General features: G+C 49.3%; 1 protein-coding gene across 1 annotated transcript; it reads left to right on the top strand.

Moving 5' to 3' along the window:
- Window positions 1-3: 3 nt before the first annotated feature.
- Window positions 4-13,203, top strand: LOC131102830 (myosin heavy chain, fast skeletal muscle-like). The gene is made up of 41 exons (XM_058048400.1): window positions 4-200; window positions 267-1,745; window positions 1,826-2,037; window positions 2,326-2,469; window positions 2,543-2,699; window positions 2,774-2,801; window positions 2,894-3,008; window positions 3,071-3,163; window positions 3,315-3,378; window positions 3,447-3,545; window positions 3,609-3,712; window positions 3,781-3,919; window positions 3,987-4,105; window positions 4,191-4,340; window positions 4,419-4,589; window positions 4,908-5,217; window positions 5,301-5,386; window positions 5,467-5,554; window positions 5,667-5,784; window positions 5,876-5,999; window positions 6,065-6,201; window positions 7,922-8,177; window positions 8,251-8,493; window positions 8,566-8,742; window positions 8,812-8,957; window positions 9,037-9,127; window positions 9,210-9,599; window positions 9,661-9,787; window positions 9,918-10,036; window positions 10,100-10,296; window positions 10,361-10,544; window positions 10,617-10,782; window positions 10,855-10,979; window positions 11,073-11,381; window positions 11,442-11,645; window positions 11,707-11,832; window positions 11,894-12,064; window positions 12,126-12,230; window positions 12,296-12,391; window positions 12,490-12,624; window positions 12,735-13,203. The coding sequence occupies exons 3-41, from the start codon at window positions 1,834-1,836 to the stop codon at window positions 12,756-12,758; spliced, it is 5,841 nt and encodes a 1,946-aa protein (XP_057904383.1). The 5' UTR covers window positions 4-200; window positions 267-1,745; window positions 1,826-1,833; the 3' UTR covers window positions 12,759-13,203.
- The last annotated feature ends 120 nt before the right edge of the window (window positions 13,204-13,323 follow it).

A 13,323-nucleotide genomic window follows, 5' to 3' on the forward strand; every position in this document is an offset into this window, starting at 1 on the left:
ATGTTAAATGTTTGTTCATCCCTCAGTTATTAGAATATTTCAGATGTTCCATATTCACAATGAAATGTACTTTTTTTGTTCAGGACATTCCTATGGATTTCCTATGGATTTTCTATGGATTTCCTATGGAAAACGGCTCTGGGTTTCACAGGGAAGGAAGGACTATGACTTGGAACAAATGAAAACAACAACTTTTTAAGGTAACTCCAATTCCTTCCAAAGGTTTTGTTCTCCAACCGATGGTGACCAATGACAACCTTCCCCAGGCATCTTCACGACGTCTGCTGTCCACAACCTTAAAGGTTTGTCGTCACGTCTGAGATGAGGACATTCAGCTGTCTGGCAGGAAGACGGCTACGGTTACCGCGGACCGCCTGCGTCTGTCAGCAGGAAGCTGATGAACCGCTGATGAAGATGAAGGTCCAACAGAGGACAAACGCTGTCTGCCCCCCCCCGCCAATGTGGGCACCCTCGCCCTGCTCAGGTGTAGCATGTCAAGTTAAAAAGACTTAACAAAGACCAAAAGGTGAAGAGAAAGAGGAAGTCCATCAGTCCTCCTGAGGGTCAGAGACAGGAGGAGGACACGCAAGAAGCTGATTGGCCGAGGAGGAGGCGCACAGTGGGCTGACCCGGCAACCCCAAGAAGCCAACATGAAGGGAGGGGGGGGCGTGTCATGGCGCGACACTTGAATGTCAACAAAGTTGCTGGTTCAGCTGTGATGGTGTTCACACGTCTCCACGCCTTCTTCTCCAGCTTGGGTTTCCCACACCCGGCCGGGCTAAATGCAGCCCACACGTGTTCCCATCCACACGCCATCACCCTCTTAACTTGGAACGAGGCGGCTTGTGTCAAGGCATGGCCATGGTGGCTTCAAAGTCGTCTCTTCAAAGTGGGTTTCCAGATACTTGGCCTGTAGTATTCACAATGAATACTAATACTAATACTAATACTAATACTAATACTAATACTAATACCACATCCACTTTGGGTGGGGACTCCCAACGGTTTAGTACCCGCCACAGTTTATCGGGGCGTCACCGTCACTTCAGACATGTTCGTAGATCCTGATTTTCATTCAGGCTGTGAATTTCCATCGCCGCCCCTAAAGTCCACCCCAAGCGTGGTGGTCCTCCTGCCAAGGTCTCCGTGCAGGCTTAGCTCACATGTTCATTTGCGTGACTTTGACTTTGTGGTGTTGGCGGTGGAAGAAGACATGGACGGTAAGGCCTGTAAAGCCCAGAAAGGAGCCTTGAAGGAGACCAAGCAGGTGGTCTTCAGGTCAAGGATGAACGTGAACGTTGCAGTGCCACCATGTGACGCCAGCGTGACACTGGAGGTCGTGCGCGTTGACGACCATCACCATTGTGACACGTAATGGACATGGTGGCTTTCATGAAGCCACTTAGAGCCAAGGATGAGATGCGGAACGGTCCATGTGGAGTATCTGATGACAGCAACTCAACGTACGGCGGCAGAGTAAAAATAGAGCTGGAGGATCATCACCTGTTCCTCCCAGAAGATCCTGCACCATTTTTAAGAACAGTCTGAGATCGATAATGCGGGCGGATTGACATGGGAAAAGTGACATTGCCAAGTTTGGAATGTCCGGCTTGTCTCGTCGGAACATTGATGCTGATAAAAAGGAACCTTCTGCTGACGTTCGTTATCTCTCGCTGAAGCTTCCCATTCGGACGTTGGAGACCAGTGGACACAAAGCACAGCAGAGGACGTCACGCAGAGTTAGGTGAGCTGATTCCAGTTGGGTGAAACTGTTGGACTCTATCTATCTGGTGTCATGTTCTCATGTTCTCTCATCATCTCCAGGCACCACCATGAGCTCCGACGCAGAGATGGCTCAGTATGGGCCGGCATCCATCTATCTCCGCAAACCTGAGAAGGAGCGGATCGAGGCGCAGAACCGACCGTTTGATGCCAAAACGGCCTGCTTTGTGCCCGATGTCAAGGAGCTGTACATCAAAGGTGTGGTCCAGAAGAAAGAAGGTGGCAAAGCCACAGTGAAGACCGAGAAGAATGAGGTGAGAAGGTCCATGGTCTAGAGCTCCTTGTTAGAGGACCAGCATGCCTGTCGTGTCTTAAATAACCGCCGGAGGGAAAACTGTATTTGGATGTGTGTCCTTGAGGGAAAATAAGCATTTGTACGAGCATCTCCATGATTCAGTTTTCAACCATCGGCTGGAGGTCTTGCATGTAACTGGTCCGTCTTTACGTCACGTGACACATGTTCAAACACCCACACTAACCTGTAAAGCCAGCAGAGTGTTGGCATTAAAGTGGGAGACCAAGTCTGCTGGTTGCCCCTGCAGACTGTAACAGTCAGCGATGAAGACTGCCATCCCATGAACCCCCCAAAGTACGACAAGATCGAGGACATGGCCATGATGACCCACCTCAACGAGCCGTCCGTGCTGTTCAACCTCAAAGATCGTTACGCAGCCTGGATGATATACGTGAGTACGAAGCCGGCACTGGCTGTTTGCCAGAGGCCGCCCTCTTTGACGGGACGCCCCCTCCCGCCCCCAGACGTATTCGGGGCTGTTCTGCGTCACGGTCAATCCGTACAAATGGCTGCCGGTGTACGACCCCCAAGTGGTGGCGGCCTACCGGGGGAAGAAGCGCATGGAGGCGCCCCCTCACATCTTCTCGGTGTCTGACAACGCCTACCAGAACATGCTCACAGGTGACCTCAAGGTTCTGTCCCACTGACCTCTTGAACCGCTGTCCCGCTGACTGACACCTGTCCTGTGTCCCCAGACCGTGAGAACCAGTCTGTCCTGATCACGTGAGTCACTGCATGGACTTGAAGATTGAAGATACGCGTTTGTCATGATTGACTTGTCCACTGCACGTTCACAATGTGCACTGATTCTCCAGCGGAGAATCCGGAGCAGGGAAGACCGTGAACACCAAGCGTGTCATCCAGTACTTTGCAACCATCGCGGTGGCTGGCGGCAGCGACAAGAAGGAGCAAACGTCTGGGAAGATGCAGGTCGGAGAAGCTAATCCGAGACAGGAGAGAAAATCCAGGCTCTGATGTTTGTGTTTTTTTAGGGGACGCTGGAGGATCAAATCATCTCAGCGAACCCTTTGCTGGAAGCATTTGGGAACGCCAAGACCGTGAGGAATGACAATTCCTCACGTTTTGTAAGTAGCAGAAGAAGAGCCCAGGTCCAGCCCTGAAATGATTGGTGGTTTCTTAGTGGGGTTCTAGATGTCAAGGGCACTTTGCTCCATTAGAGGAAGGTCGCACAATCTTCTTGTTTTCTGTTTGTTGAGGAGATCTCCCATCTTTCAGGGAAAGTTCATCAGAATTCACTTCGGAACAACGGGGAAGCTGGCTTCAGCCGACATCGAGACGTGTAGGTTTAGCTTAGCAAAGCTACATGTGCTCTGGGCGGAGATCACATGACGTTGTTCTTTGATGCAGATTTGCTGGAGAAGTCCAGAGTGACGTTCCAGTTGACGGAAGAACGAAGCTACCACATCTTCTACCAAATTATGACCGGACACAAGCCAGAGCTGATAGGTGGAGCAGCTAAAAGAGGAAGCGAGGCGAGGAACGGCGTCTAAACGTTGTTTCTCCGTGCAGAGATGCTGCTGATCAGCACGAACCCGTACGACTTCCCGTTGATCAGTCAGGGCCAGATCACGGTGGCCAGCATCGACGACAAGGAGGAGCTGGTGGCTACGGACGTAAGCTAGATCTTCTACCATGCTAACGTCTTTGGTGGCGTCCGGCTGACTCCTTGTGTCTCCAACAGACGGCCACCGACATCCTTGGCTTCACCAACGAGGAGAAGATGTCCATCTACAAGCTGACGGGTGCTGTGTTGCATTATGGGAACATGAAGTTCAAACAGAAGCAAAGGGAGGAGCAGGCGGAGCCCGACGGCACCGAGGGTGAGGCTCCGGTCTTTGTGTTCCCTACGAGAATCCGACTAGCTCCAGGTTGCCGTTTCTCTTTCAGTGGCCGACAAAGTGGCCTTCCTCATGGGGCTGAACTCCGCCGACCTGCTGAAGGGCCTGTGCTACCCCCGCGTCAAGGTGGGGAACGAGTACGTCACCAAGGGCCAGACGGTCCCTCAGGTACCGCCTCCAACATCCGCATGTCATGCCAGGTCCACCACGACGATGTCGGCTAAAGTAGAAAAGTCCTTCATTGGTTGTTCAGGTGGCCAATGCAGTTGGCGCTCTGGCCAAGTCCGTCTACGAGAAGATGTTCCTCTGGATGGTGATTCGCATCAATGAAATGCTGGACACCAAGCAGCCCAGGCAGTTCTTCATCGGAGTCTTGGACATCGCCGGATTTGAAATCTTTGACGTGAGTTCAGACTCTGACCTCATTTTGGTCTGCTGGTGCTGCAGTGGAGGAACGTGAAGTTCTACTTGCTCTCCACAGTTCAACAGCATGGAGCAGCTGTGCATCAACTTCACCAACGAGAAGCTGCAGCAGTTCTTCAACCACCACATGTTTGTGCTGGAGCAAGAAGAGTACAAGAAGGAAGGGATCGACTGGGAGTTCATCGACTTCGGCATGGACCTGGCAGCCTGCATCGAGCTCATTGAGAAGGTGAGATCCATGCTGGGCCTCCTTCTAGCCTGGAGGGGCTCCTCGTTTGCTCTGCAATGGAGATTCCTGACCACTAGATGGCCCCATATTCATTCATTCATTCTTTTTCTACCGCTTCTCCTCACGAGAGTTGTGGGGGTGCTGGAGCCTATCCCAACTGTCTTTGGGCGAGAGGAGGCCAGCCAATCCCAGGGCACATATAGACAAACAACCATTCACACTCACATTCATACCTATGGACCTATGGACAAGTGGCTAATGAAGCTAGCACGTGCTAAGAAGTCCACAAATCATTCCTCTTTCTTCTCCATTCAACAGCCCATGGGCATCTTCTCCATCCTGGAGGAGGAGTGCATGTTCCCCAAGTCCTCAGACACGTCCTTCAAGAACAAACTGTATGACCAACATCTTGGGAAGAACAATGCTTTCCAAAAGCCCAAAGTGGTGAAAGGCAAGCCGGAAGCTCACTTCTCCTTGGTCCACTACGCCGGCACGGTGGACTACAACATCAGCGGCTGGCTGGAGAAGAACAAGGACCCTCTGAATGAGTCGGTGGTGCAGCTGTACCAGAAGTCCTCCTTGAAGTTACTGTCTTTCCTCTACGCTTCATTCTCTGGTGCTGAAGCAGGTGAGATACCCGCACAGAGAAGCCCTCTGAGGTGACGTGAAGGTCGTGTCCATATGACCTGCTCCTCTCTTGCTGTCTTGTAGACTCAGGCGGCGATGCCGGCAAAGGTGGGAAGAAAGGAGCAAAGAAGAAGGGCGGCTCCTTTCAGACCGTGTCTGCGGTTTTCAGGGTACAAAAACCGTTAGCAGCTAGCAAAGATGCTTGCCTCGGGATTATGCTGACCCCCCTCCTGGAATGTGTGGCTTGTAGGAAAACCTGGGCAAGCTGATGACCAACTTGAGAAGCACCCACCCTCACTTCGTACGTTGCCTGATTCCGAATGAGGTTAAAACTCCAGGTATGGAAAAGACGTCCCTTTGCCCGCCCAAATAAAAGAAAGAAATAAATCAGGTTTGTGGTTTTGGTTTTGGTTTTGGTTTTGGTTTTGGTTTTGGTTTTGGTTTTGGTAGGCATCATGGACAACCACTTGGTCATCCACCAGCTGCGCTGTAACGGTGTGCTGGAAGGGATTCGGATCTGCACAAAGGGATTCCCAAGCAGGATCCTGTATGCCGACTTCAAGCAAAGGTCCTTCCTTTGTCACGTGGTCCTGCTGAGGTCCTGCTGAGGTCCACTATGGCGTCTCCAGTCATGCGTTTGTGTGTTTGCGTCCGTTCAGATACAGGATCCTGAATGCCAGCGCCATCCCAGAGGGACAGTTCATCGATGGCAAGAAGGCTTCTGAGAAGCTCCTCGGTTCCATCGACGTGGATCACACGCAGTACCGCTTTGGCTCCACCAAGGTATGCGACCTGCATACTGTCCACTTGGCCAACGTGCATTTGCCCTAAAGGATCCTTTCTTCCAGGTCTTCTTCAAAGCTGGTCTGCTTGGGACTCTGGAGGAACTGCGAGATGAAAAACTGGCTTCTCTGGTGACGCAGACTCAGGCGGTCTGTCGAGGTTACCTGATGAGGAAAGAATACTCCAACCTGATCGCTCAAAAGTATGTCTAAAGTATAAAGTATGTCTAAAGTATAAAGTATGTCTAAAGTATAAAGTATGTCTAAAGTATAAAGTATGTATAAAGTACAAAGTACGTTTAAAGTACAAAGTATGTCTAAAGTATAAAGTATAAAGTATGTCTAAAGTATAAAGTATGTCTAAAGTATAAAGTATGTCTAAAGTATAAAGTACGTCTAAAGTATAAAGTACGTCTAAAGTATAAAGTATGTCTAAAGTATAAAGTATGTCTAAAGTATAAAGTATGTCTAAAGTATAAAGTATGTCTAAAGTATAAAGTATAAAGTATGTCTAAAGTATAAAGTATGTCTAAAGTATAAAGTATGTCTAAAGTATAAAGTACGTCTAAAGTATAAAGCACGTCTAAAGTATAAAGTATGTCTAAAGTATAAAGTATGTCTAAAGTATAAAGTATGTCTAAAGTATGAAGTACGTCTAAAGTATAAAGTACGTCTAAAGTATAAAGTACGTCTAAAGTATAAAGTACGTCTAAAGTATAAAGTACGTCTAAAGTATAAAGTACGTCTAAAGTACAAAGTACGTCTAAAGTACAAAGTACGTCTAAAGTACAAAGTACGTCTAAAGTACAAAGTACGTCTAAAGTACAAAGTACGTCTAAAGTACAAAGTATGTCTAAAGTACAAAGTATGTCTAAAGTACAAAGTATGTCTAAAGTACAAAGTATGTCTAAAGTATAAAGTATAAAGTATGTCTAAAGTATAAAGTATGTCTAAAGTATAAAGTATAAAGTATGTCTAAAGTATAAAGTATGTCTAAAGTATAAAGTATGTCTAAAGTATAAAGTATGTCTAAAGTATAAAGTATGTCTAAAGTATAAAGTACGTCTAAAGTATAAAGTACGTCTAAAGTATAAAGCACGTCTAAAGTATAAAGTATGTCTAAAGTATAAAGTATGTCTAAAGTATAAAGTATGTCTAAAGTCTAAAGTATAAAGTCTAAAGTATGAAGTATAAAGTATGTATGAAGTATAAAGTATGTCTAAAGTATAAAGTATGTCTAAAGTATAAAGTATGTCTAAAGTCTAAAGTATAAAGTCTAAAGTATGTATGAAGTCTAAAGTATGTCTAAAGTATAAAGTATGTCTAAAGTCTAAAGTATAAAGTCTAAAGTATGAAGTATAAAGTATGTATGAAGTATAAAGTATGTCTAAAGTATAAAGTATGTCTAAAGTATAAAGTATGTCTAAAGTATAAAGTATGTCTAAAGTCTAAAGTATAAAGTCTAAAGTATGTATGAAGTCTAAAGTATGTCTAAAGTATAAAGTATGTCTAAAGTATAAAGTATGTCTAAAGTCTAAAGTATAAAGTCTAAAGTATGAAGTATAAAGTATGTATGAAGTATAAAGTATGTCTAAAGTATAAAGTATGTCTAAAGTATAAAGTATGTCTAAAGTATAAAGTATGTCTAAAGTCTAAAGTATAAAGTCTAAAGTATGAAGTATAAAGTATGTATGAAGTATAAAGTATGTCTAAAGTATAAAGTATGTCTAAAGTATAAAGTATGTCTAAAGTATAAAGTATGTCTAAAGTCTAAAGTATAAAGTCTAAAGTATGAAGTATAAAGTATGTATGAAGTATAAAGTATGTCTAAAGTATAAAGTATGTCTAAAGTATAAAGTATAAAGTCTAAAGTATGTCTGAAGATGTGATGAGAAGCCAAAGCGTGTGATGTGCATCTACCAGGGATTGTGTGTGGATTCTCCAATACAACCTGCGCTCCTTCATGAACGTCAAACACTGGCCGTGGATGAAGCTCTTCTTCAAGATAAAGCCTCTTCTGAAAAGTGCAGAGACGGAGAAGGAGATGGCCACCATGAAGGAGGACTTCATCAAATGTAAGGAGGACCTGGCCAAGTCAGAAACCAAGAGGAAAGATCTGGAGGAGAAAATGGTTTCTCTGCTGCAGGAGAAGAACAATCTCCAACTTCAAGTCCAGGCTGTGAGTGCCGCTGTGCCTTCGAGCAGCTCACGTCAGCAAGTGTCAGCTCATGTCTTCTTTGACTTGTGCCCAGGACTCTGAGAACCTCTGCGATGCAGAAGAACGATGCGAGGGCTTGATTAAAAGCAAAATCCAGCTGGAGGCCAAACTTAAAGAGGTGACGGAGAGGCTGGAAGACGAGGAGGAAATCAACGCGGAGTTGACCACCAAAAAGCGAAAGCTTGAAGACGAATGTTCTGAGCTGAAGAAGGACATTGACGATCTGGAGATAACTTTGGCAAAAGTGGAGAAAGAGAAACACGCCACGGAAAACAAGGTGGGAATGTTGGAATGTCGACAATTCCCATGACACGAGCGATGACGCTCGCCGCCTTGATTCCTTCCGCAGGTTAAAAACCTCATGGAGGAGCTGGCGGCTCAGGAGGAGAGCATCAGCAAGCTGAGCAAGGAGAAGAAGGCCCTTCAGGAAGCCCACCAGCAGACCATGGATGACCTTCAAGCCGAGGAAGACAAGGTCAACTCTCTGACGAAGGCCAAGTCCAAGCTGGAGCAGCAAGTGGATGACGTGAGTTGCGGTCCATGCGAGTCGTTAGCCAATCAGGAGCCGCTCTGAGCCGTGTGACTTCCTCCCCAGCTTGAAGGTTCGCTTGAGCAAGAGAAGAAGGTTCGCATGGACCTGGAGAGGGGCAAGCGGAAGCTGGAGGGGGACATCAAACTGACCCAGGAGTCCCTGATGGATTTGGAGAACGACAAACAGCAGTCGGAGGAGAGGATGAAGAAGTAGGTGGATGGAAGATGGCGCCATCAAAGAGGCGCCACTGCTCGGGTGCGCCTCACGTTTTGTTTCTTGTCGCCACAGAAAAGAGTTTGAGAACAACCAGCTACTCGGCAAGATTGCAGATGAGCAAACCATCAACAATCAGCTTCAGAAGAAGTTGAAGGAACTCCACGTAAAGACGTTTGGTCAACCTGATCCATGCCGACAGGAGATCTTCCAAACTTCCATAACGCCACGTCTCTTCCTCTTCCAAGGCTCGAATTGAAGAAATTGAGGAAGAGGTGGAGGCTGAGCGTGCCATGAGGGCCAAGATCGAGAAGCAGAGGTCCGACCTGGCCCGTGAAATCGAGGAGGTCAGCGAGAGGCTGGAGGAGGCCGGAGGAGCCACCGCCGCTCAGATCGAGATGAACAAGAAGCGGGAGGCGGAGTTTGTGAAACTCCGGCGAGACCTGGAGGAGTCCACGCTCCATCACGAGACCACCACCGCCGCACTGCGCAAGAAGCAGGCGGACAGTATGGCCGAGCTGGGGGAGCAGCTGGACAACCTGCAGAGAATCAAGCAGAAACTTGAGAAGGAGAAGAGCGAGCTGAAAATGGAGATCGATGATTTGGCCACCAACATGGAGACGGTGGCTAAAACGAAGGTGAGAAGAACGGAGGCTTCCAGAAGCCATTGTGATACATTTGATGTTTTCCAATGCTCAGGTCAGTCTGGAGAAGACCTGCCGCTCCATGGAGGATCAGCTGGTGGAGTTGAAGGCCAAGAACGATGAGAACACGCGCAACATCTCCGATCTCAGCAATCAGAAGGCCCGTTTCCAAAATGAGAACGGTATGTGGATTCATTGAGTCTTGGCATAAATCCTGACGAAACATCTCACCAACCGATAAGACGAAGTACTGATGAAACCTCAGCAAGCGTTGTGAAAGCCAAAGTGACCTTTGACCTCTGCTGGGCGCAGCCGAGTTATCCCGACAGCTGGAAGAGCGGGAGAGCGTCATATCCCAGCTGACCAGAGGAAAGCAGGGCTTCACCACGCAAATCGATGACCTGAAGAGGCTCATGGAGGAGGAGACCAAGGTAACCAAAGGTGCGGAGATGTTTCAGAGATGTTGATTGATGACCTGCTGCGTCCCCCCACAGGCCAAGAACGCCCTGGCCCACAGTTTACAATCATCTCGCCATGACTGCGACCTCCTCCGCGAACAATACGAGGAGGAACAGGAAGCCAAGGCGGAGCTCCAGCGTACTTTGTCCAAGGCCAACACGGAGGTGGCTCTCTGGAGGACCAAATACGAGACGGACGCCATCCAGCGCACCGAGGAGCTGGAGGAAGCCAAGTGAGTTGGTGGACCAACGCGTGGACCAGTTCTACTAAAGTCTAAGCGTTGTCGTTGACGACAGGAAGAAGCTGGCCCAGCGTCTCCAAGAGGCGGAGGAGCAAATCGAGGCGGTGAACTCCAAGTGTGCCTCGCTGGAGAAAACCAAACAGCGACTTCACAACGAGATGGAGGACCTCATGGTGGATGTGGAAAGGTCCAACAGCTTAGCCGCCACACTTGACAAGAAGCAAAAGAACTTTGACAAGGTATGTGGATCCCGACTTGGAGGTCCCACGTCGTGCCTCACGCCCATCGCCCAAATGCTTCCATGAATTCAGATTCTGGCCGAGTGGAAGCAGAAGTATGAGGAGTCTCAGGCGGAGCTGGAGGGCGCTCAGAAGGAATCCCGATCACTGAGCACCGAGCTCTTCAAACTGAAGAACTCCTACGAGGAGGCCCTGGACCACCTGGAGACCATGAAGAGGGAAAACAAAAACCTGCAACGTGAGTAGAACATGAGCACCTAATCCATGTCCGAGATGGCCTCCTGATATTCCTGTCTCGTCACAAACCCAGAGGAGATGGCAGACCTGACAGAGCAGCTCGGGGAAAGCGGGAAGACCATCCATGAAATGGAGAAGTTCAAAAAGAGCGTGGAGACAGAAAAGTACGACATGCAGACGGCCCTGGAAGAAGCTGAGGTAGCAACGGAACGTCTTTGGAATGTTGGGCTTTCCGCCCAACATTCCAAGAGCGTAACTCGTGTAACCTGGAACCGATGTTGGTCTTCTCAGGCCTCCCTGGAACACGAGGAGTCCAAAATCCTGTGCGTTCAAATGGAGCTGAACCAAGTGAAGGCCGAAGTGGACCGGAAGGTGGCGGAGAAAGACGAGGAGATGGACCAGCTGAGGAAGAACAACCAGAGAGTCATCGAATCCATGCAGGCCACTCTGGACGCCGAGGTGCGCAGCAGGAACGACGCCCTGAGAGTGAAGAAGAAAATGGATGGAGACCTGAACGAGATGGAGATCCAGCTGAGCCACGCCAACAGGCAGGCGGCTGAAGCCATGAAGCAGCTGAGGAACGTCCAGGGACAACTCAAGGTGGGAATATTGTTGCTTTGGCAGAACATTCCCTGCTGGAATAAAGTCCATATTTCCCAGGATGCCCAAATCCACCTGGACGACTCGCTGAGGAGCCACGACGACATGAAGGAGCAGGTAGCTATGATGGAGCGCAGGACCACCTTGATGCAGGCTGAGATCGAGGAGCTTCGCGGAGTGGTGGAGCAGACGGAGCGGAGCCGCAAAGTGGCCGAGCAGGAGCTGATTGACGCCAGCGAGCGTGCGGGTCTTCTCCATTCCCAGGTGTGTTCCATCACAGGCCTCATTCGTGGCTTTTCAGCTCAGACATCTGCTCTGGCTTCAGAACACCAGTCTCCTGAACACCAAGAAGAAGTTGGAGATGGATGTCACGCAGCTCCACGGTGAAATAGAGGAAGCTGCTCAGGAGGCCAGGAATGCGGAGGACAAGGCCAAGAAAGCCATCACTGATGTGAGGAGCTCCCGTCAGGCTGCTGTTTGCGTGCCGAGCTCTGAACCTTCTGCACACGCAGGCCGCCATGATGGCTGAGGAGCTGAGAAAGGAGCAGGACACCAGCGCCCACCTGGAGAGGATGAAGAAGAACCTGGAAGTCACCGTCAAAGACCTGCAGCATCGCCTGGACGAGGCGGAGAACTTGGCGATGAAGGGCGGGAAGAAACAGATGCAGAAGCTGGAGGCCAGGGTAGGACATGATCCCAAAACCTGAGTGGCAGCTTTGTCTTCTGGAAAATATGCTTCCTCAGGTTCGTGAGCTGGAGACCGAACTGGAAGCCGAGCAAAAGCGATGCTCCGAGTCCATCAAGGGAGTCCGCAAATACGAGCGCAAGGTCAAAGAGCTGAGCTACCAGGTACCGAAGCGTTCTCACTGGTTGATTCTGGTCTGAGAAGGTCCTCACAGACCGGCTTCTTCCAGGCCGAAGAAGACAAGAAGAACAACATTCGACTGCAGGACTTGGTGGACAAGCTCCAGATCAAGATGAAGTCCTACAAACGTCACGCAGAAGAAGCTGTGAGTCTGCCGTTGTTGTCGCGCTCGGCCACGACCAGCTGGCGGCTGCTGTTACGACCCCCCCCCCCCCCCCCCCCCCCCCCTCGTGTCTCCTCCAGGAGGAGCAGGCCAACGTGCACATGTCCAGGTTCAGGAAGGTCCAGCACGACCTGGAAGAGGCTGAAGAAAGAGCTGATGTGGCCGAATCGCTGGCAAACAAGATGCGAGCCAAGACCCGCGACATCGGACCCAAGGTAGGCGTGTCGGAACGTCGGTGTGGCTCGGATCACACCCACCTTCTTCACCAAATGACCCCCCCACCCACCCCACCCCACCCCACTTATCTGCTTGTCTTGTCTTTCAGCCTACTGAGAAACAGGGCGAGTAGCTGAGCGGGGATCGGGATTTCGCTGCATTCACATCATGTGCAACACAGGTGTGGAACCCGTGCCACGCAGGGCCGAGACACCGCAGGTTTCTTTCCAGCAGGTGACACCCCCCATCAAGTGGAGGGAGGGATCAATGGAATCACCTGCTTGGAGAGAAAACCTGTCGTGTCTCAGCCCCCCCCCCCCAACGTAAAAACGTCAGGCAGTTTGAAGATCAATTAACTCATATTAATCACATTCACACCTGCTGAGCTGCTGCTGGAGAACACGTAGATGTTGGTGGGGACCCACGTGCCAACCCCAGGCGAGCCAGCCCACAGACGGCGCCGTGCTTTGGAGACCCGTGGAGCTGTGCATCAGGGGGAGACCTCGTCCTCCACGACTTGACTGAAGAACAAACACGATGGAATGAATGTGACCTGACAAAAAATACGCTGAATAAAATGAGTGACTCCACGTGGTTTTTCTCCATCTCCACCTCGCCCGGGAATCATCTCACCATGCCACTATCAAATCCATGCTGATATTACATAATAATAATAATATGTGTGATCAATACAGCCA

The sequence above is a fragment of the Doryrhamphus excisus genome, chromosome 15 (assembly GCF_030265055.1).
Source record: "Doryrhamphus excisus isolate RoL2022-K1 chromosome 15, RoL_Dexc_1.0, whole genome shotgun sequence".
Taxonomy (NCBI): domain Eukaryota; kingdom Metazoa; phylum Chordata; class Actinopteri; order Syngnathiformes; family Syngnathidae; genus Doryrhamphus; species Doryrhamphus excisus.